This window comes from Pseudomassariella vexata, assembly GCF_002105095.1.
Source record: "Pseudomassariella vexata strain CBS 129021 chromosome Unknown BCR38scaffold_7, whole genome shotgun sequence".
NCBI classification, from domain to species: Eukaryota; Fungi; Ascomycota; class Sordariomycetes; order Amphisphaeriales; family Pseudomassariaceae; genus Pseudomassariella; species Pseudomassariella vexata.
In genome coordinates, this window is record NW_024467962.1 from 2,172,456 (window position 1) to 2,194,056 (window position 21,601).

The window sequence follows — 21,601 nt, forward strand, 5'->3', positions numbered from 1 at the left end:
TGGGAGTAACACCCATGTGTGATCAATACGCATTCTGAGAGTCAACAGGGCATCTTTACATCACCGGAGCACACTAGCTAGCTCACTAACAAAGAGCTACACCACGCATTGCAACGAGGAAGCTCATCAGACTATGCCCTAGCATTCTAGTAAAGAACCCACGTGGCTAGCTGAAACATTTGGCAAGACAGGCTACAGACTGCTGCCATGAATGATGCAAATTTCACAGCAGTGAAAGACTTCAGACGACCCATCAGTTTTCATGCAGTTACGTTGCTAGTCCTCAGCATTCTTGAGGCCCCTATGGCGTGAATCACAATACCCAAAGAAGCAAATGCACGAGGAAGCAACAAGCACACTTATCCAGATACATTTGCCCCCGAGCACAAGGAGGAGGACGTCAGACATTTTAAACTCCTGAAGGCAGTTTGCTTGTCCAGTCGGGTCATCCAGCCGCGGGGGATACCGTATAATTATTCGAAATGTGAAGGGTATATGATTATCTCTAACACTGTGACGCATGCTTATGCTTATCATACCCAAAAATCTATGAATGTACAACCAAACCACGAACTTCCTCCCCTTCAATCCTTGAGAAGGACATTTAATGTCTTCTGCTCCTTGAAATGCCTCAAACTCCAGCCATGTCTTCCCCAATCCAAGAAATGTGTATATCTTACCACCACCATCCGGGCCCTTCGGTACCTCAAGCCCCCACCTTCTCCTTCAACATGTTGTGGCGCCACTGCCATTACCGGCCGGGATAGCCAGACTTCCATTGCCGTAGCCCTCACTGTACAAAATGTTGTCCCACCAGAACATGCACTCGTCCATTTCCCTCTGGCTCATGTCTATCATCTGCGCGGGTGTGCCAAAGCTGTGCCGGCCGCGCGAGTCCATACCCTCGTCGTTGCCGTGGGCGAACAGCGCCACTTGTGCCCTCTCGGCCGTGGTACCGCCTTCGTCTCCGTTGGAGGTGCCAAACGGGCTGAAGTACCGCGTCCAAGTCAATGATGCGTTACCGGAGCTGATTGGATTGGGGTCCCCAAACGCGGCGAATCGTGCCCAGGCTCTTACCATGGAATCGGCGGCGGCAATCAACCCAGGGTAGCCTTGTATTTTGCTCATGTCGTGGGCGACCAAGGGCGCTTCGTCGCTGTGGTCAGCACTACTGTAAGTGGCGGAACGGGCGGCGAAATGGTAAACGTAGACTGGCGCCTCAGAGGTTGACGTTGTCGCATAATGTGCTGTTTGGAACACCGGGCAAATGTACGCATAATGAGCGTACGCGTCGTCAAGGCGCCAGAATTGTTTCCCTAAACCAGCTGGTCTCTGCGTAATATACAAGGCTGTGCCTTCGGGGGTAGTGATGTTTGGGTACAACGTCTCCATGATGTCTAGCGCAGTCTCGTTGAGCCCTGGTATGATGTTACTCATGAGCTTGCGAAGCGGGGTATTGTTCGATGCAGCCTGGGCCACGAAGCGGGAGCCCTCATTTGTGTCGAAACCGGTCAGTATCGGAATACGAAGGACATTACCCTTATCCCAAGACCGACTGGGGAGATCTGGGATGATGCCCCTGGGCCCGTCAATGACAGGTTGGAAAGGCCACCGCAGATCGTAGTAATACTTGCGATAGATAAAATTGGAGGCAGCAACAATACGGCGAATGGGCAATGAGCGAAGTTGATCAAAGATCTCTTCGTCGGGCGTGTCTTGGAGGTTACAGCGCAGCAGGAACTCCCGGAACTGCGTCTCATGGAGAGGATGCGTCGGGACTAAGACAGCGCGTGACATTGCAGAGCCCGACTCCATGATGGCTTTTTGGAATGGGACCGAATCCGACGTGAGCTTATTTGCTGGAGAGTACGAAATCATATGATGGCCAACCTGTACTTGTCAGTCGGATGCTCAGAGACAAATAGCAAAGCGTGGCTTACTGAGTGCGCCCCCGCGCTGAGTCCCATGATGGTCACATTGTCTGGGTCACCCCCGAAATTCTTGACATTCTTCTGTACCCATGCAAATAACAACTGCTGGTCTTTCAAACCCAGGTTAAGCAAACCAGCTTTCTCACTCAGCCCGCTGGGCAAGAACCCTAGCGCACCAACGCGGTAGTTGAAGCTGATACCAATGAGAGGCGAATCGGCCCAGGCGACGAAACTGGCCATGTTCCGTTCACTTCCGGAGCCCCCGTTGAACCCACCGCCGTGGACGTAGATGACGACGGGCAATAGCTGTCCCTTGCCGCCCAACTTGGCCATATCCTCGGCGTTCGCGGTCTCATCATCGCCAAAATAGGGACGGAACACATTCGCATTGAGACAATCTTCATCCTGATTGGAACCCAACGTCAACTGGGGGCAGATATGTCCATAATCAATCGCGCTGTATACCACATCGGGCTTTCTCTCGCTGGACAGTGGCCGAGACGGCCTGAATCGGTTCTCGCCGCCTAAGGAGGGTCAGTATCATTACGTAATGTCAAGGAGTACTATGGGATTCTGGTCGCACGTCAAGGCAGCTCGATGTGTGCGTTGGAAGCAGTCACACTTCGAAGCCCTGCCGAGAGACCAGGAAGACCCAGCGGGAGAGTCATCCTACCTGTTGTTTGGGCATAGGGAATGCCGCGGTACGCCTCAATGGCACGAGGAAAGTCGGCTGACTTTGATTGGACTTCGCCCTTGTACGTACCTTGCGGCAGTCGTACACTGGCAGTTGGCTATTACATGAAGCGATTAGCCTCCAGCTCGTGTGTATGGGGAAAAGGTTATTGCGTGTGCGGACAAGAACATATTGAAGGCAAGTGAAGAGTAGGTAGACGATGCCGGAGACGACGCCGTGCACGAGAACGCCGGGGGTACCGGGAAGCTCGGATTGTGCCATTATCCGCGTGCAACACGCAGAAGACGGCTTGCCGGTTCAACATCGACGAGACTGAAAAGCGCAAAGCATACCGTGAGGTTAAGTCCCCCGCGGTGTATGTAGCCGCTGTCAAATAACCAGGTGAGTATCGCCAGAATGATGACGGCGCCGATGCACGAGACAGCGAAGACGGCACAGCGAGTCTGGCTTTTTGGCAGCGCCTTGAGTTTTTCGTAACCCGAGTATTTCGAGTACCAAGGAATTTTGATCTTCATGTCGTCGTTGTTGTCGTCAAGCACAGTTGCTACTTGACGGCCTGGCGGATTATCACATATTTTCGGAGGGCGCGAGGGGAGTTTCAACTCGGGTTGGCGCATCTAACGTACAACCCCACCTTTCCGGCCACCTAATCTGCCAACTACGACAACCTTCGGCACAACAGATTATCGTCGGTATTGGCTATTATTATACAATGCCTCGATATTCAGAAAATTCGATTCAAGGCGCTCTCAACGATATCAATCAAGGGATATCCCAGCGCCAGGCTTCCCTCCGATGGGGCGTTCCACGCTCTACCCTCCAATTACGACTCGGCGATGGCCTCAGCCATTCTGACGCGTCAATCGCGTCGATGAAGCTATCTAGGGATCAGGAAGACGCGAAGTAATATATGGCAATATGTAGCAACTCCGAACGAACGAACTGGGCATTCTTTAAACAACCAGAGGAACCAGGGGATCCTAATAATTGTGTGGCACAATATGGAAATGGCCTTCTTTTTTATACACCATTAGTCTGGGTACTGTGAGTACATAAGATACGTTCATAGGGTATGCGTTGGGACTGGGCTCGTTCAGACATGGAATATGCTGCATGTGGCCCTCTGCCTGGTCCGGGGATCCGGGGAGCAGGCTTCGATAACCAAATGGCGCGCAGCTCGACAACTGGGTTTCGTTCCTATGTCTCCACAGATAGGACCCCCCAAAGCAAGCAACACCCACCCCAAGCTGTTCCCCGGCGCTTCGAGGCCAAGACTATCCACTCTGCCAGGCCAAACGGTTTAGACCTAAATCTATCTCTATACAACTTTAACCCAACTTTCCCAGAGCTCTGGGAACTGGAGCTACTGACATGACAGCATCGCACCGCCTGCTTGCGCCATGGCAACTTAAGCAAACGAAAAGTTTGACTAATGAGTAGTTGTTGTACCAAAGCGAAACGGCGGCAGTTGACATGTTGAGGACACAGATTAGCTATCCGCGAACGGATGCGCTGTCATCCCAATTCCAACTTCAGCAACATCAGCAATATTGTATTCTTTCTGCGAAACACTGCGAAGCACACGACAATGCGGCGCAGGGTTTGCATGTCGTACCACACATACTTTCTTGGTTTCCTGCACTCAGACGACCATTCTGTTCAGCCTCTCAATGGTCATCAGCAGGGTCGTAACTGACCAATTCGCTCGAAGAATGCCCCCACCAGGAGGGGCTGACTTGGTGTGTTCGGTGGATCCCAACGCTCTTGAAAATCACCGAACAACTGTGAGTGACTACTGCAGTCAAGTCTATCGTCGGCCTGGTTAAGTGCTGTTGGCTTCTTGGCAGCCTGTAATCCGCGTATAGCGCGTGTGGACAGGAGCCGCAAAGGGCATACGGTACCGACTCCGAGAAACCTGAGTACAAACGACACCAGCATACCAGAGGTTGGGCCTCAAATCTCGGGTCGATAAACTATCAATACGGACGAAAAACCCTGGGTCCCAATGCTAATAAACCATCCAGGCCAATGTGCCGAAATGTATTCTGTAGTACCCACTGCTTCGCCTGCCATCCCGTAACAACAATGACTCGAAAAGCAGATACACACCCTGTTGCAATCGCCAGAATCTGCGCTGGAATCTCACCTTGATGCAGATGCAACAATAGTTTATGCAGTGAATCTACAACTTCACCTTTCCCAAGATACTCCCCCACCCCCACCTTAATAACCACGCTAGTATCTGCTTAGGTACCCAGGCACCGTTCTTAGCTTAGAGGTCGCCACCAAGCTTCTCCATCTCACTTAGCCGACAACTACTCATGCTAGAAGATCCCTTACGGAGCCGACCGTCATTCGTTTGCGCTTCTGCTTCTCGGCCCATTCGCGACTGAGCATGCGGGATCGCTCTGCCGCCTGCTCTCTGGCAATACGAGCCAGAGCCTCACGTTCTCGCTTCTCTCTCTGTCGTTCTTGTGCGTACGAGTTGTCACCTTGGTATACATCCTTGCCGCGGAGACGTTGCTGTTGCGTTTCCTCGATAGATATAGAGCTGCGTTTGCCGCTGATGCTACCAGTCGAACTCGATGTTGCGCGGCTCGTCTGGGAGGCCATCGATTCCGTGGTGAAGAGTCGGCCTCGAGACTGTAGCTGATTGTCCGCGTTGGACAAGGGTTCGCGAGACACCACGGGTTGTTGCTTGTGAGGACTCGGCGATGCTTGGTGCATTTGATTCTCAGGAAGCGTCAACTTGCTTTGCCTTGCACGGCTGGTTATGGTCTCACGAGGGAGGGTATGGGGGGCCATCCCGGAGCGAACTGGCCGCGCCTTGAACTCGCGGCGCTGTCGTTCTTCCTCTTGTTGAGCCTTGAGCTTAGCCTCGCGCTCCTCCCGTTTGCGGCGAGAGATTGCTTCTCCTGGCAATTCAAAGTTAGGTCGTGTCGGAGCCTTGGCGGACTTTGTTCGTCGGATGGCATTAGCATTTGATGCTGATGGCTGCTCTGCAGTGGCCTTAGCCTGCATTGCAAGTCGTGCTTCGCGCTGCTCCTTCAAGCGTCGAGCGACAGCCTCGCCAGGGAGCTCAAAAGTCGAGACGGTAGGCGGCTTGGTTGACTTGGCCGGCTGCTTAGGAGGCTGTAGGCTTGCGAGCCCCTTTCCGGTTGACTTCTTGGGCGGTGTCTGGACCGGTGCCTTGTCCTCTCCTTTAAGCTTTGGCGAGTCGAGGAAGACCATGGAAGCTGCTTTGCGGATGCTTGGAGATCGTCTCGGCTCTGCAGTCTTGACTGCGACCGTCGCAGAAGCTGCCCTGGGACTAGGTCGGCTACGTTGGGGAGTTGTGCGAATGCTACCAGCTCGGGCCAATGGTGAATTGGTAGACCCTTTTGCCATGTGGGGCGAGACGACTTGTTTCACCAGAGCCGCCTCATCGAATGCCTCGAGTTGCTCCTCAAGCTGATCAAGTGCTTGGAAGGAATCCTCGATTCTGGCCGCGGGCTTGGCCGGAGACCTCGACATGGTGATCTCGGCGTAGCTGTCATCTTCGCCAGTCGCATTGGCGGATGACGGCGTCAGGTCTTCAATTCTGACCTCTGGACAAGGCGGCACAGCCTTGGACGGAGTTTCATGTTCGTTCCGGACCTCTGCGACAGCCATGTTCTGCCCCCCCTTTCTATGTTAGTTAACTGTAACGGTTCCTTGTCCCACGCCAGTGGCGTTGCCAGTATCGTATGCGTACGAGGCGTGAAGTCTTTGGATGAACCAGTGGGTTCGGATTGAAAATTGGTGGGCAAAAGGTTGCAGCCAAAGAAGTGCTTTGTGACTTCGGTAGCGCCACCGGAGGTTGAAGACGCGGAGTGGGTGCTATCTGTCGATCTCTTCGGGATGCGTACGGTCAAAACCCATTCAAAATTTCCGTCACGGTGTTTTGTAAGCTGCTCCTGGGTTGATGAGAGATTTCTTGCAGCTATTGCCAGCGGATGATGTGCGTATTGGTCCGCTGTCAAATTTCAACGTCAGTACGATGTAGGAATATCTCGATCAAAAAGTCATTGGCCTAGGTATCGCACCTGAAAGTTCACTGCAGTGCTGGCTTCCATCCGAAACACGATTGGCCGCGAACTGCGATGGGTCGTGCTTCTGGTCCTCGGGGACCGTTTCAAGACTTCTAAAAGTAGTCGATCCAATTGGAGGACGCGTCAGACGAACTCCAGCGTGTCCTTTAGGCTTGCTCTTGACTCGGTTGAGTCCGTGAGGGCCAGGCTCGGCAATTCGAAGGTCCCTAAACTTGTTCGCCAGACTCTCCACGCTGGGGCTTGACGTCGGCTTCGACAATTGGGACTGTGGATTATGTGCGTGCCAAACGGGAACGTCACCTAGAGCTGCAAATCTATTGTTTCCGAGTTTGCTCGGACTCGAGATGTCGGGAATGCTTGGGTTATCGTCTTCACTCAAGCTCGTGTCATCTTGGTCACCGAAGATGTTCAACGAAGCTCGTGACGGCGCGACTCGAGCCATTACTCTCTGGGAAGTTTAAATTCAGCGAAACTGACAAGGATCTATATAGTACAGACAAGGTATGGCCGTAAACGGCTTAGACGACAAGCAAGGGTTTGATGAAGCTGATAATTTCGGTTTCAGCACGGGGGCTATCCAAAATCGTGGAGGTTGTAATGGGGGGTAGTGTGGTTTGATGATTTGACGAGTGAAGAACAGTCAGGTTGCATTTTTGTTGTATGTGCTGCAGCTGCAGTCGCATGTTTGTTTGTGTGACAACATGGAACAACTTGCGCCTTCCCGGAAGGACGATACCCCCAAATGTATTGAGAGCATCCTGCTTATTCCAGCAGTAATTTGCTAACAGCAGTCCCACTACTATCGCACAGATGACGACGGCGTCCTTGTGCTTTGCGCTATCCAGCCCTGTCGCAGCAAGTCAACACTACCTAGGTACCCAAGGCGATGGGTATCGACGCGTGTGGCGCGACTGAGACGCGCTTTCCCCACTCGTCAGCATTTTTATGTGGATCGGCTCCGTGCCACGGGACGTGCCAATTGCTTCATCTGCTCTCAAACAATGACGACTTCCGATCGAGCGAACAGGGCAAACTGGATAATCGGAGTCTTGACTCGATTTGAGTATTTCCGCCCCTCAGCTATAAATTGCCGTCAGAAAGTCAGCCACCGCGACAACTCTTGGCACTTTCCTGGGCGAAAAGGTCTATCACGGACAATTGGGCAACCTGACCGTTCCCGTCTAGTCATGTTTGAGCACTTGGCCAATCTTCTGAGGGTTTGAGTCTACCAACTGGGCCTCTCAGGGTCTCTCAGGGTCTCTCAGGGTCTCTCAGGGTGTGATAGACGAGTTCTGTTCGTTTTCCATGGCATTCTCGGCATGTGCTTGTAGTGTTGGAGCATGCTCTGTTGGTATTCGGACCAGTGTCTGAGGCAGAGGGACTGGAACTGGTCCTTCTTGCGCACTCGATTGGGAATCGTCGGTATCGCGAGGTTGAGGTATTTTCGCTGTGGATATGATCAGCCGTTATCATACCAAAGAGAAAGTTGTGACAAGAGCGCACCTGAAGCCATGTTGATGGCTCGCAAGACGTTGTGCCAGTTTCCAAGCACAGTAGCGATTGCTGTAGTGATGGTTAGATCTAGGTCCCGGGCGGCGGGGGGCGCGTCCGTCACATGTATGTACCTTCTGTACCATCAGAGAGGGTTGAGAGCTTTTGTTCAAGCGCCTCCATTTGGCCCGCTACTGCCGCACTCAAGTCTCGAAGTTCCTTGAGGTTGTCTAGCTCGGCCTTCTTTTCGTTGATGCGTGCTTGGAGCGCACTTGACTGCCCCGTTGACTGCGCATGCGGATTGCTAGTCGTGGAGCCCTGGCGAAAGTGGCCTGGAAGCGATCGAGAAGGGAATGCCATTATTGCTGCTGTAGCTTCGTCGTCTTCATGGGATTTTGTCTTGTTGCAGGAGCGATCTCTGATGTGGCGACAACTGCTTGAATGGCAGGGCGCTAAAGCACGCGAGTGAGTGCTTTGTTGCAACTAGAAACCCTGCTCTGTTGCGAATTTCAGACTGCACCGTACGCAGGCGATTTCTGTTCCCAGAAAACGATTTCTTCGAAGTTTGTCGCTGTCGTAAGTCTCTCGTCTCACTTCAGAGCCCAAGGAGGCCTTTCCCATGTGTGAAATGCAGGGAAGAGGGGATCCCTGCTCAATTGACGCCAAGATACCAACCGTTGCCCTGACAACAGCAAATCAGTGAGGATCCTTGCCTATACTTCCCAAATGAGCTCAACCATCAATTTCCAATCTCAGAGGAAAACTTTCAACGCGGTACTCTTTGCATCGAACGCGGGTGACAAACGATTCAGTAACCACTTTGCTTTTGCTGACAACGATAGTCGTTATAGCCTCCTCTATTGGATTTCAACCGAAACTTGACACCGACCGCAACAGACAAAGGCGTAACTACAATACCAAACAAAACAGTCGATGCATATTTGCCATGGCACGTCTGAACGAGCCCATGGTGGCGCCAGATGGTATAGAGCTACGTATGTTTGCAAACAGTTGCTGGTTTAGATATCAAATCTGACAGGCTTTCCATGTAGTTCGCCGGAAGTTCCTCCGCCAAAACCGAGATATCGCCAGAGTCAACTCAACACAGTCATTGCGCATTCGCAGTTTGGAGAATGAATGTGCGCGCATGCTCTCAGAAAACCTCGATCTTCGAGGTCAGGTTTTACGACTAGAGACTGAACTACAGGAGAGTCGAGCGCAGAGGATTGCCGATCATGCCCTAGAAATCAAGGAGAAGATGGAAGCCCAGCTTCTTGAATGGGGATCCATGTTGGCGAGCCTGGGCCACGAACCAATTCCCAAGAACCGATCACCACGCATATCCAAGAAGGCAAAGACCCGATCGAGCCTCGGCCCAACCAGCCCGTCACAGTGGAGGCGGAGAGACACACGAGAGTCGGAGGCTGCTGCCGCGCAAGAGGGCAGATTGCCTCCTTTGTGGGAAAATAGACCCTGCCCCAGAGAGACATTGAACAGGGAGGAGATACTTGCTCTATGTTCGGAAGCTGCGAAAACTACCGAGTCTCCAGATCTGGGGCCGCCCCCGATCTCCCGTTTTGTAGACGAGGATCCCGTGAAGATCGATCTGCCAACAAAGCCGTCAGCAGAAGGACCGGTCACTACATCTCTAGTAGAGGAGTCGCTCTTGAAGGTCGTGCCAAAAGCAGAGCCGAAACTCGGTATAGACACGGAACCCAGAGCAGATGCAGCACTCAAGGCAGAACCGACGCCTGCACCAACGGTTCAAGCTCGAGATGATGCCTCCCAGGACAACCCCACGACCAAGAAGAAAGAGCCGAGGCTTACCAAGCCAGCCGCAGTTCCTACGACGCAGGCATCTGCTCAAGTCGCAAAAGCCGGTTTGAAGAGAAAGATAGTGGAAGATGAGGACAAGGAAAACCATGGAGAAATTCGGCCCCTAGCCGACACAACCAAATCAAACAAAAGCCAACCTGACAAACCTGCCCGACTGCTAGATCGACCTATTAAGGAATTACCTTCGGTCAGACGAGATGCACGTGGGAGGGCAACTGGTACATCAGTCCTCGGAACTCAGAGGAAACCCCTGGCAGCACGCAGTGCAAACGAAGTTCTGAGCTCGCCTCAGAAATCTACCAAGCCTGTGGCTGTAGATCAAGTCGCGAAGGCGAAGGCGGAAATCAAACATAACGAGCAGCGCACGAAGCCAAAGAAGAAGGAAGAAGCAGCTGCGCCGATTGAGGTTCCAGCTCCTGACATACCGACAGCACCTACAGTGACAGCTATCAACCTCGAACCGGAAACGCTGACTGCGGAGCCAAACCTATCAGCACCAGAATCTCCCGAGCCATCAGTGCCATGCGAAGAAATCAGAGACACTCCACCGCCTTCTGATATCTCATCCAAAGGGGAGACTGCCCGTGGGAGCCGCAGAGCTAGGACTGCTGTCAGCTACGCAGAACCCAACCTTCGGGATAAGATGCGCCGGCCTACTAAGCAGTTATTCGATGCCGTATCTGGGGAGGGCAAGGCCATTCGCAGAACTAGTCATTCCAAGGGTGGCGAAACGCCGGGCGGACCCGCGTCTACAGTGAAATCGGAGGAAAGGTCGGAAAGGTCTGCATCGTGGAAAGTGTTGCCTGTGGCAGATTCTGCTTCGGAGGGCCCAGCAAGTCCATTGGCGGACAAGGTGTTGCGCAGATCGCCAGACCACCTTCCGATGAATGTGGTGACGGACAGGAAGAAACGCAACCCTTCGATGGCGGTTCAGGGGACCGAATCAGAGGGTGTGAAGCCCGCTACGAAGTCGACATTAAAACCATCAACGAATCGCCGCCTGGACGACATTGCAGCGCGAGAAGCCGAGGTTGCGAGAATGTTTGATGAGTCTGATGTTTACGAATTCACCAGCTCACCAAGCAACGAGTCGAAGCGAACGAATCCGGAAGAAGACAAGAAGGCAAAGAGTTCTCGCCACGCGAGGTCAAGACGGCTTTCATCCGTGGTGTGCGAAGATATCGCATTGGATCCCGTTGATACTAGTAGCAAGGGAGCCAAACCCAATGGCGCTAGAAAAAGGGCTTCCATGGTGGCACTGAAAAATTCAATTCTGGAAGCAGATAATTCCGGGAGAAACAGTCCAGCAGAGGGAGACAGCTTGAGTAGTTCTTCGCCGGCAGATGCGGATGGCTCCGCTCGGGATAGAGCATCGATGAGACGGAGGAGTATGATGTTATGATGAAACACCACCCACACCTTGATTAGCGCTTGGAGTTTTGGTGGTGGTTACTTTTGAATGAATAATGTTTGGATATACGCAGCGCAGGGCAGGCTAGACGCATTGTAGTCATAGATAGCATTGCAGTACCAAGATTCGATCGGTACCTATCGAACCGTTCTTTTGTTACTCTCGTTCTCAGGGGTTTACTTCTTATAGTGCTACTATTCCGACTTTTGGCTTTGTCTTATCATTGCGCATTGTCATGCCAATCACCTCGATCTCCCTCCGGCGCCTCCTGGTGATTCTTAGTATAAGTTACAATTCATTGATAGTAAAAAAACAATTGAGAACTAAACTAAAATCAGACAAACGAAGCGAGAAAACAAGAAGAAAAACAAGCAGGCAGGTCAGGAATGCGGGACAGTGTTCTTCATCCATCTTTCCTGCCCGATATTGTCGGTCCGCGAAGGACAGCCGCCCCCTATACCATGTAACAAAGGATATATTAGGGGTTGGCAATCATTGAAAAATTGGCCACTCATTACAGCTTATGAGGCCACGACTCGGTCCGATATTTTCACTGGTTCAATGCCTGACTGGTGCCTCAGGCAGCTTTGTTGGCCCAACCTCACAATCGTTTCCTAGTAACTCTATCCGGCTATCTTGCCTCTAGCTAAGTAGGGGCACTGCGTTACTCAATCATCTCCATTCTCGTTCTTCATCATATATTCCCTGTCGACTCTACTGGCTTCGTATATGTGACCTTCTCAACAGCCACATTCTCTGCCCCATTGGCATCTTTCCGCAACTGATAGACGTAAAGTGTGAGGGAAATGCCTTGTACCTAAATATCAGTCAGTATGCAAACTTCTGGCCATGGGTCCTGGGGTCGGTTCTCACATCCATGAGACAAAAGCTCGGCACCATATCCTCCCCCTCCTTATTCCAGCCCGTTGTATACGCACCCGTCGCACTCCCTGGGTTCACAAAGAACTTGTCCATATATTCGAAGGCGTCGAAGCGGTGCGTGCCTCCCCAGCATAGCACATCAACATCAAGCTTGTTCGCCTCGGCCAGCAGCAGATCGGGTTCCGTCGATACCAGCGTGAATCCCTCGATGAAGCCGATGCGCAGCGAGCCGTGGGTCACGACTTGCGAGAGCGGCAGCGAAGTCGCCTCCACATCCATGCGCCCCTTGACGATCTTCAGGTCGGGCGCTATCGAGCGCAGGTATTCGTAGGTGTGCTTATCGGTCAGATTTCCGAGGCATAGTGTCTGGCCTATCTTGCCTGGGGATAGTAATTTCTTGAACTGTGGAGGGTGTTAACCAACGCCTGCCTGCCTGGACGTCGTAATTTGGTGTACCAACCTTCGGTGGGATGTCGAGAGCACGATCGGGTATGTGGAGGTCCCCAATTACAAGGATTAGGAAAGCCATTGTCGGCGAGCTCTCCTCGTGGATGAAGGTGGCTTAGGGTATCCCAGCAGGTGCTTCGCAAAGTTATATGGATAGCTTCAAGCTTGAGGGGCAATCGCAGCACATTGACATTGGAACAGGCAACAACGAACGGCAATGCACGGAAACCGAGAACAGATGTACGAGCTGAATGGCTGTGGGACGAGGTGGCTCAACGTATCACAACAAACATCTCCTGTGTTGTGCCAATTGAAAGGACGACTCGAGTTGGCGCAAATCTGTTGAAGACTGGTTCAACGATGAAGCTCGTCTCACTCGAATGCTCGGTTGAAGGCTTGACGTCGTAAAGTGGAGCTATTGCCAAGCCCGCTACTTGCTATGACAGGGGGTCCTCTAACTTCGCTTCTAGAAGTTCCCAGCCTTGCATAGGATTCAATGGAGACTTTTCCACTCAATGACAAAACTCTCAATTTTACAATCAACCGACAGTTACCAGTACGGCCTCGGTCTCCAATGCAAACCTCGCACTGCAGCACCAGACTTATGCTGAGGATATTCAATTGCATAAATACCTTACCTCGTGACAAATAGTCTCAAGTCTCAAGAGCTCTGTTTATGACGGCGGAATTCCTTCGGAATTTCGTCATGATTCTTGTTAGACAACAAAACGTTTAAGCTGACCTAACCTTATCACAATACCAAGATCTCAATTGGTCGCCAACCAGCTGCGTGCTACCGAACCTTGGGCCAAGCTACTACTGCACTCCCATCTCTACAGAGTTCTCCTCATCTAGGCAAACTGGCGCTGCGGAGGGTTTCGCGATCGGCCTACGCCGGCGTACTTTTACCCCACATGGGCAACAACAACCCCTCATTGTCTCGGTTGTCATTGATATCTAGACATATAGGCTCTCAACCCCATCAACTGTCTGCGAACTATGCACAATCTTTCTCACAGATACAGAATCGCCGCCTTTCCACATCACAGTCTATCAATATGTCTTCTCAGCCAGAACACCCCGCACTCCTGATCCCAGGTCCCATCGAGTTTGATGATGCCGTCCTTCAGTCGATGAGCCACTTCAGGTTCGTGACCATCTTTCGCAAGTCATCAGTCGCAATCGCTTCCAATGCAGGATACTCCTGTTGTGAAGTCGATGTGTCTAACACGTGACAAACAGCGAATCGCATGTTGGACCAGGCTTTGTCTCGACCTTTGGCGACACCATCTCGATGCTGCGCAAGCTGTTCCAAACTACCGATTCTTCTGCGCAGCCATTCGTCATCTCGGGATCTGGAACCTTGGGTTGGGATCTGGTGGCTGCCAACCTCGTCGAGCCCGGAGAGGATGTTCTAGTCCTCAGCACCGGATACTTCGGAGACGGCTTCGCCGACTGCTTCAAGACATACGGCGCAAACGTTGATCAGCTCACTGGCCCCATCGGCGGACGGCCACAGCTGTCGGAAATCGAGAAGGCCCTCAAGAGCAAAAGGTATAAGCTTGTCACGGTGACACATGTCGATACTTCGACTGGCGTGCTGAGCGAGCTGGAGAAGTTGTCGGAAACAGTCAAGAGCGTGTCACCCGACACGCTGCTTATTGTTGATGGCGTTTGCAGTGTGGCTTGTGAGGAAATCGCCTTCGACGCGTGGAAGTTGGACGGTGTCGTAACGGCTAGCCAGAAGGCCATTGGATGTCCTGCCGGTCTGTCGATATCCATGTTTAGTGGGAAGGCGATCGAGGCTTTCAAGGCGCGAAAGACTCCTCCAGGCTCGTATTTCGCCTCGATGAAGAACTGGATGCCCATCATGCAGAACTACGAAGCCAAAAAGCCATCGTACTTTGCGACACCATCACCGCAGTTGATCCACGCTTTGCACACGGCATTGACCCAGATCTTGGCGAAACCCATCGCCGAGAGGTTCGCGAAGCATAGGGAGATTTCGGACAAGATCAAGAAGGCTGTCAGTGACCTTGGCTTAAAGCAGGTGGCGGAGAAGCTCGAGGACCAAGCACATGGTATGACGGCCGTCTACCTGCCCGAGACGGTGAAAGCAACCGACTTACTGCCCAAACTGGCCAAGAGCGGTGTCATATTTGCCGGTGGTATCCACAAAGCAATTGCGCCCAAATACGTGCGCTTTGGACATATGGGCGTCAGTGTGGTAAGTAGCTTGTCCCTTCACTTTCTACGAGCGTCATATGATGCTAACCGAAATAGACGGATCCCGCACGAAACGATATTGACAAGGCGATTAAGGCACTGACGGCCGGGCTGGCTGACTGTGGATACCAAAAGGCTTGAAAACGCTTGGAATTAATGGACAAACGTAGAATCGAAAACCTGCGGGCTGGGATGACTACACTATATAGAACGGCAAGGAGACATAAAGTAGGAAAGACAAGCTTTAGTTCTGAGACTGAATACATCTGAATAACACAGCATGAGCCGTTAGTAGAAACCTAAAGTGCGACATACCCAGCAGGACTAAAGCTGCCAGGTTTAGACCAGAAGCTTCTCGTAGCAAGTGGCTGACTTGGCAATCTGGAACAGCCCCCTCACCAACCGGAACACACGGCTGGATTGACATAATGACCACCCCGGTAGATCCACATTGTCTTCCGGTAATAACGGGGCCCCCGCGACATGTGGTGAGCTCTGGCTCCGGATAAATGGATCCTAGAGCTCCACACGAAAGAGCTGGGTGGCCCGACTCTGGAAAAGTCTGAAGGCGGCACAAGGAAACTCCAGCATCTTCTTTATGAAAAGAGTATTTGTGAGAAGCTGCGCTGAAACCCTGTCTCTCCTCATGTTGAAAATTTCCGTACGGATACATTTTCTAGCACGTTTGAGACAAGATCTGCAGTTTCTGCAGGCATACATCTATCCTAGACTTCTGAGAAAGCGGGTGGTATTTCTTCATGAATAATTGCTTGATGGAATTTATATCTTTCAGATCTGGACGTAGAGGTATACATGCCTTGAAACAGAAACAATGGTCCGCGTTGTCATCTGGGGCATGCAATACGGTTGATTCAGCACTCTGAATCATATCAGCTGCGCAATCAGAGCTATTGCGTCCAGGGTCCTCCTCACTTCCTCAATCTCGATCAAGCAATTGGGGCAGGCTGCGCATGGTAGGACAAGATAGCTCGATAATTAAACACCACCTTGACCAACGGCAACCATCAAGATCAAAATCACGACGTGGAGCCAGCCTGTACATGGCACAAGGCAACTCGACGTTCCGAAGCGGCGGTGAATTACTGACATCAAACGCACCACTTTGTCAATTTGTCATCCGAGTCTTGTGGCATCCCACATCAGTGGCTTTCTTTAGCTATTGATCGTCAAGTTGCGCTTAAAAAGGATTAAACCCAGAATATTGAGACAATGTGACTATATAGCTGGCATCAACAAAACTGGCAGTGCAGTTGTCGGCGACATGAAAATAAACACTCCAATGCCTCACTTGGGAAGAGCTATAATAAGCAAGCAGCTTAAAGTACCTTAGCTTGAGTCGTGTCTCCAACAGTGACATCAAGTCGCGGATTCGCGACCGGGCGGGATCGAGTGCAGCAGCAGCCTTGGTTGCGGGGCAGCTCATCAATTTCTCAGCTGGTAGCCACTCTCTGCACCGCTTTACCAGTGACCAAAGACCTCTGAAGACCTCCACCACGGTCAAATCTGCCGCTTCTTTGATACCTCCTTCCACCCAACCTATCTTTTCTTCTGCGCTTCCTCTTCGCCCACGGACAAACCTCGCGAACGGGCAAATCTCTTCCATTCCGAGTGCGCCTGGGCCTTTTTCAGTCCTTTCAACAAGGCCCCGCGAAGAAAGCGACTGCTCGTCCGCATCATCACCCCTCTACGCGCGTATCCCCCCGTCTTCCCCGCCACATCGACTTCACCATGGCGCCCACGATTGAGGAGCTGGACGCCATGGTCCGCTCCTTCTACGAGGGACGTGGCGAACAGGTGAGTTCTCTGCTGCTATCGTCTTTGCCATGGCCAGGCCGTCGCTTTTGCGCCCGCGACAAAGTTACCGTTACTGACCAGCATTTCTCCCCGCCTCCAGCAAAAAAATGCCCAAGCAGCTTTGAATCAGGTATGCCCAGCGCCTTCCATACACGCCCATTGCTCCGACTTCGTACTTAACTATCTCGCGCACAGTTCAAAGAAGATACCGATGCTTGGCTTCTCGTCGACAAAATCCTGTCCGATGCTACGTACCCGCAAACCAAGTGTAGGGCGCTATCAGTTCGGCGTATGAAGAAGCTGGACAAGGCTGACCAGTAGCAGATCTCGGCCTCCAGGTTTTGGACAATGTTATCATGACAAGATGGAAGGTGCTGCCAAGGGAACAATGCCAAGGTGCGTCTGCTCCGTCGGCTGATGCGGTGGCATCGTGTAGACGCTGACCCTCTTAATTTGGCAGGTATTCGCAACTTTGTGGTGAACTTCATTATCCAGTGCTCGAGTACCGAGGAGTCGCTCAAGGCCCAGCGCACCCTGATCAACAAGCTCAACCTTGTGCTCATCTCCATTCTGAAGCAAGAATGGCCTCACAACTGGCCCACCTTCATCAACGAGATCATATCCTCATGTCGGACGAATCTCTCCATCTGCGAGAACAATATGACGATCCTACGACTTCTCTCGGAAGAGGTCTTCGACTACTCCGCTGATCAGATGACTTCGGCCAAGACAAGAAATCTGAAGACCACGATGTGCAACGAGTTCTCGCAAATCTTCCAGCTCTGCCAGGAAATTTTGGCTACCGCAAATCAGGCAAGCCTCGTCAAGGCCACGCTCGAGACGCTGCTAAAGTTCTGCAACTGGATCCCTCTTGGATACATATTCGAGACACCATTGATAGAAACGCTGCGCACTCGCTTCCTAGAGGTCCCCGAATTCCGAAACGTCACACTTCAAGTCTTCACCGAGATTGGTGGCCTGACGACGGCTGCCCACGGCCAGCCAAATGCATACAGTGAGCAGCTGGTCAAGATGTTCTGTGAGGTCCTCACCACTATTGCGGGCATCATTCCGCTTGACCTCGACCTCAAGAGCACATACCCCCAGAGCAACTCTAGGGATCAGGAGTTCATCCAGAACTTGGCGCTGTTCTTGTGCAGCTTCTTCGGCCAACACGTAAACCTCATCGAGAACCTCCCGAACCGAGACTTCCTCACACATGGCCACTTCTACCTGATCCGCATCTCCCAGATCGATGACCGCGAGATCTTTAAGATCACGTTAGATTACTGGCTCAAGCTGGTCCAGGAACTCTACGAGGAGATGCAGACTGCCCCCATGCAGGATATGAACCCGTTGATGAGCCTCGGTGGGCCCGCGTCGTCTACCGGCGCACCGAATCCGAGTATCCTCTCCAATATTCCGCTACGAATGCACAAGTTCAAGGAGGTCATGTCTAATCTGCGTGTTGTCATGATTGAGAAAATGGTACGGCCCGAGGAAGTGCTGATCGTGGAAAATGATGAAGGCGAGATTGTGCGAGAATTTGTCAAGGAGAGCGATACAGTACAGTTGTACAAAACCATTCGCGAGTGTCTCGTCTACCTGACCCATCTTGATGTTGTCGACACGGAGCAGATCATGACCGAGAAGCTGCAGCACCAGGTCGATGGGTCGGAGTGGTCATGGCACAACTGCAACGTTCTCTGCTGGGCCATCGGTTCGATCTCTTTGGCAATGAATGAGGAAACAGAGAAGCGCTTCCTGGTCACTGTGATTAAGGACCTGCTGGGACTGACCGAGATGAAGCGTGGCAAGGACAACAAAGCTGTCGTTGCCAGCAACATCATGTACATTGTCGGGCAGTACCCGCGGTTTTTGAAGGCGCACTGGAAATTCCTTAAGACGGTCGTCAACAAGCTCTTCGAATTCATGCACGAGTCTCACGAAGGTCAGTCAACCAACTATCGGAGCTCTACGTACAGAGAATGCTAACAGGGAGGGTAACAGGCGTCCAGGACATGGCGTGTGACACGTTCATCAAAATCGCCCGACAGTGTCGACGTCATTTCGTCGCGCTGCAACCCGCCGAAAACGAACCCTTTATTGAGGAAATCGTCAGAAATCTGGGCCGAATCACATGCGACTTGACGCCACAACAGGTCCACACCTTCTACGAGGCCTGCGGCTACATGGTGTCTGCCCAGGGTAACAAACACCAACAGGAGAGACTATTGGCTGATCTGATGAATGCGCCGAACCTTGCCTGGGACGAGATTATCAGGGCTGCTACTGCCGACCCGCAAGTTCTTCAAGATTCCGAGACGATCAAGATCATTGGCAACATCATGAAGACTAACGTCTCGGCGTGCTCGTCCATTGGTCCTTATTTTGGACCGCAGATTGGTCGTATCTACTTGGATATGTTGCAAATGTACCGTGCAACAAGCGAGTTGATTTCTCAGGCCGTTACCCAAGACGGTGAGTGCTCTGCGAATTTTTTTTTCTTCGTCGTGAAAAACTTCAGCTGACAGCCCATGATAGGCGATCTAGCTCCGCGGATGCCCAAGGTTCGAGGACTGCGAACTATCAAGAAAGAGATTCTCAAGTTGATCGAGACTTACGTGGACAAGGCGGAGGACCTGCAAGCCGTCCGCCAGCAGATGGTTCCCCAACTCCTAGACTCCGTCTTGGTCGACTACAACCGAAACGTCCCTGGTGCTCGCGATGCTGAAGTCCTGAAGGCTATGTCGACCATCATCTCGAAGCTCACGGTAAGTTTTCCCTGTACCCCAAAGTATAGGGTTGATCGCATTTTGCTGATATATCCTAGGGTCTCATGGAGGATCAAGTCCCAGTCATCATGCAGAACGTGTTCGAGTGCACTCTCGAGATGATCAACAAGGACTTCTCCGAGTTCCCTGAACATCGCGTGGAGTTTTTTAACCTCCTGAGAGCTATCAATCTGCACTGCTTCCCGGCTCTGCTGAAGTTGGACAACCGTCAATTCAAGTTTGTTATCGATGCCTGCATGTGGGCTAGTAAGCATGACAATCGCGATGTCGAAGGCGCCGGCCTTAACATGTGCCTGGAGCTTGTGAACAACATCGCGGAGAAGACGGATGCCCAAACATCAAACGCTTTCTTCCAACAGTTCTTCATCACGATTCTTCAGGACGTCTTCTTCGTTCTTACCGATCCGGACCACAAGGCTGGCTTCAAGACGCAGTCGATGCTGTTGATGAAGATGCTTCACTTCGTTGTTCCTGCGGACGGCACCACTCCCAAGATTCAAGGTCCTATCTATACGGATCAAGCGGCGCAGGGGACAGACAATCGAGAGTTCCTCATTAATTTTGTCGGATCCTTGTTGCGGAATGCATTCCCAAACCTACAGATGTAAGTAATGCAGATGAGCTCAAACGAAACACAACTGACAATTGTTACAGCGCGCAGATCAATGCCTTTATTGAGGGCTTGTTCATGTTGAACAACCAGTATGATAAGTTCCGACTCAACTTGCGTGATTTCTTGATCTCTCTCAAGGAGTTTGCCGGGGATAACACGGAGCTCTTCGTGGTTGAGAAGGAGCAAGAGGCGCGCGACAAGCTCACGGCCGACCACGAACGACGAGCCAAGGTTGGCGGCCTTCTGAAGCCGTCAGAAATCGAAGCCGAGGACGATGAGTTGTGACAAGCCAAAGAATTCAGAAATGAATTCGCGCCATCACATGCCTCGGCGGGCTCTGGACCGCATGGTGGCCCAACGGACAACTTGGACGGCTGGGACCTCTACGGGTTGTAAGTGCGAGCCAGCACTTGAACCGCCCGTGGTCAAAGATCCCTCAATACTAACAAAACCCTCTCGACTTCCCATCTTCCTTGCTTTTGTGTGCGTGATACCAAGATAGAGCTGGAGATAGCCGTAAAAGCGCAGGGCTTGAACGGTTGCATGAAACGACACTAGGGAGGCTGTCTTTTCATTTGTGTAGACTCAAAAACTCTACGACGATGCGTTTACTGGCTGAGGGGGTGGAGGAGGAAGTCAGATCTCACCAGAGCAGCAGGTCGTCGGAAAAGGGAAAGGGATATGTGCCGATGGAGGGCATACATATGGATGATGAAAATGCCCAGCCGAGAAAAAATTGGGGGTTGCCGCAGCTTGGTAGATAACGAGCATGTAGGCAGGCCAAGTATCATGGCAGATACTCGCTCTTACTCGGACTGTTCTTGTGACGTAGGCGAGGAACCTTCAGAGATAATCTCAAGTCTAGTTCTAGCTGAACACCGACGCCTGTATCAATGTGTATGGCGCCGACGTACGCGGGTGAGATTGACCATGGCCTCACGGAAACCGAAGACAGTAGCAGCCACGCACTCGTACCACTTGGACGTGCTGCATGGCGTTGTAGTCAAACTAGGCGCAGTGCGTCGAGCTACTGGATTGGCAAATCTGGCCTTGAACTTCATCTGACACGTCATTAACAAGGGTTGCCCAATGAGAAGCATGCAGCGCTCAATGTGCCATCTAACCGCTCAGCAGGGGGAGGTTCGTGCATGCAAGACGGCGCCAGCACAGAGAAGCAACAGCCCTTTTAGGCCACCGAGCCGCACTTCGATGGTGCTGTCTCCGCGTTTCTACACCTATGAGGGAGCTGTATGATGAAAAGCTATAGTACGAATGTTCGTATGACCCAGGATGTCTTTGGGGGGATGCGAATGGGAATAGGTTCCGGAGGCCGCTAATAAACTGAGTTTTCCTGGCAGATCCAACGATGTACTTTGCGGCTAGGCCGTCC

At 52.0% G+C, this 21,601-nt stretch overlaps 7 protein-coding genes across 7 annotated transcripts; 3 read left to right on the forward strand and 4 right to left on the reverse strand.

Moving 5' to 3' along the window:
* Window positions 1-476: 476 nt before the first annotated feature.
* Window positions 477-3,233, reverse strand: BCR38DRAFT_434994 (Alpha/Beta hydrolase protein). Its single transcript, XM_040860343.1, has 4 exons — window positions 2,958-3,233; window positions 2,605-2,722; window positions 1,941-2,455; window positions 477-1,890 (listed from the first exon to the last, which is right to left on the reverse strand). Exons 1-4 carry the CDS (start codon window positions 3,138-3,140, stop codon window positions 727-729), a joined length of 1,980 nt encoding a protein of 659 aa, XP_040715819.1. The 5' UTR covers window positions 3,141-3,233; the 3' UTR covers window positions 477-726.
* A 1,520-nt stretch (window positions 3,234-4,753) lies between these two features.
* On the reverse strand, window positions 4,754-7,416 carry BCR38DRAFT_213875 (uncharacterized protein). Its single transcript, XM_040854181.1, has 3 exons — window positions 6,690-7,416; window positions 6,513-6,619; window positions 4,754-6,279 (listed from the first exon to the last, which is right to left on the reverse strand). Exons 1-3 carry the CDS (start codon window positions 7,135-7,137, stop codon window positions 4,945-4,947), a joined length of 1,890 nt encoding a protein of 629 aa, XP_040715820.1. The 5' UTR covers window positions 7,138-7,416; the 3' UTR covers window positions 4,754-4,944.
* A 533-nt stretch (window positions 7,417-7,949) lies between these two features.
* BCR38DRAFT_435001 (DASH complex subunit Dad2-domain-containing protein) lies at window positions 7,950-8,805 on the reverse strand. Its single transcript, XM_040860344.1, has 3 exons — window positions 8,321-8,805; window positions 8,199-8,258; window positions 7,950-8,142 (listed from the first exon to the last, which is right to left on the reverse strand). Exons 1-3 carry the CDS (start codon window positions 8,544-8,546, stop codon window positions 7,967-7,969), a joined length of 462 nt encoding a protein of 153 aa, XP_040715821.1. The 5' UTR covers window positions 8,547-8,805; the 3' UTR covers window positions 7,950-7,966.
* Window positions 8,806-9,132: 327 nt separating this feature from the next.
* Window positions 9,133-11,424, forward strand: BCR38DRAFT_409777 (uncharacterized protein; the record flags this gene model as incomplete). Its single annotated transcript, XM_040858401.1, has 2 exons — window positions 9,133-9,181; window positions 9,239-11,424. 2 exons carry the CDS (start codon window positions 9,133-9,135, stop codon window positions 11,422-11,424), a joined length of 2,235 nt encoding a protein of 744 aa, XP_040715822.1.
* A 260-nt stretch (window positions 11,425-11,684) lies between these two features.
* Window positions 11,685-13,280, reverse strand: BCR38DRAFT_435004 (vacuolar protein sorting-associated protein). The gene is made up of 3 exons (XM_040860345.1): window positions 12,776-13,280; window positions 12,307-12,717; window positions 11,685-12,250 (listed from the first exon to the last, which is right to left on the reverse strand). The coding sequence occupies exons 1-3, from the start codon at window positions 12,842-12,844 to the stop codon at window positions 12,128-12,130; spliced, it is 603 nt and encodes a 200-aa protein (XP_040715823.1). The 5' UTR covers window positions 12,845-13,280; the 3' UTR covers window positions 11,685-12,127.
* Window positions 13,261-15,313, forward strand: BCR38DRAFT_435007 (alanine-glyoxylate aminotransferase). Its single transcript, XM_040860346.1, has 3 exons — window positions 13,261-13,909; window positions 14,005-14,989; window positions 15,046-15,313. The coding sequence occupies exons 1-3, from the start codon at window positions 13,677-13,679 to the stop codon at window positions 15,127-15,129; spliced, it is 1,302 nt and encodes a 433-aa protein (XP_040715824.1). The 5' UTR covers window positions 13,261-13,676; the 3' UTR covers window positions 15,130-15,313.
* A 1,142-nt stretch (window positions 15,314-16,455) lies between these two features.
* BCR38DRAFT_214012 (CRM1 C terminal-domain-containing protein) lies at window positions 16,456-20,694 on the forward strand. The gene is made up of 9 exons (XM_040854182.1): window positions 16,456-16,803; window positions 16,904-16,933; window positions 16,999-17,071; window positions 17,128-17,199; window positions 17,264-18,754; window positions 18,814-19,284; window positions 19,348-19,577; window positions 19,637-20,202; window positions 20,253-20,694. The coding sequence occupies exons 1-9, from the start codon at window positions 16,738-16,740 to the stop codon at window positions 20,494-20,496; spliced, it is 3,243 nt and encodes a 1,080-aa protein (XP_040715825.1). The 5' UTR covers window positions 16,456-16,737; the 3' UTR covers window positions 20,497-20,694.
* Window positions 20,695-21,601: the final 907 nt, after the last annotated feature.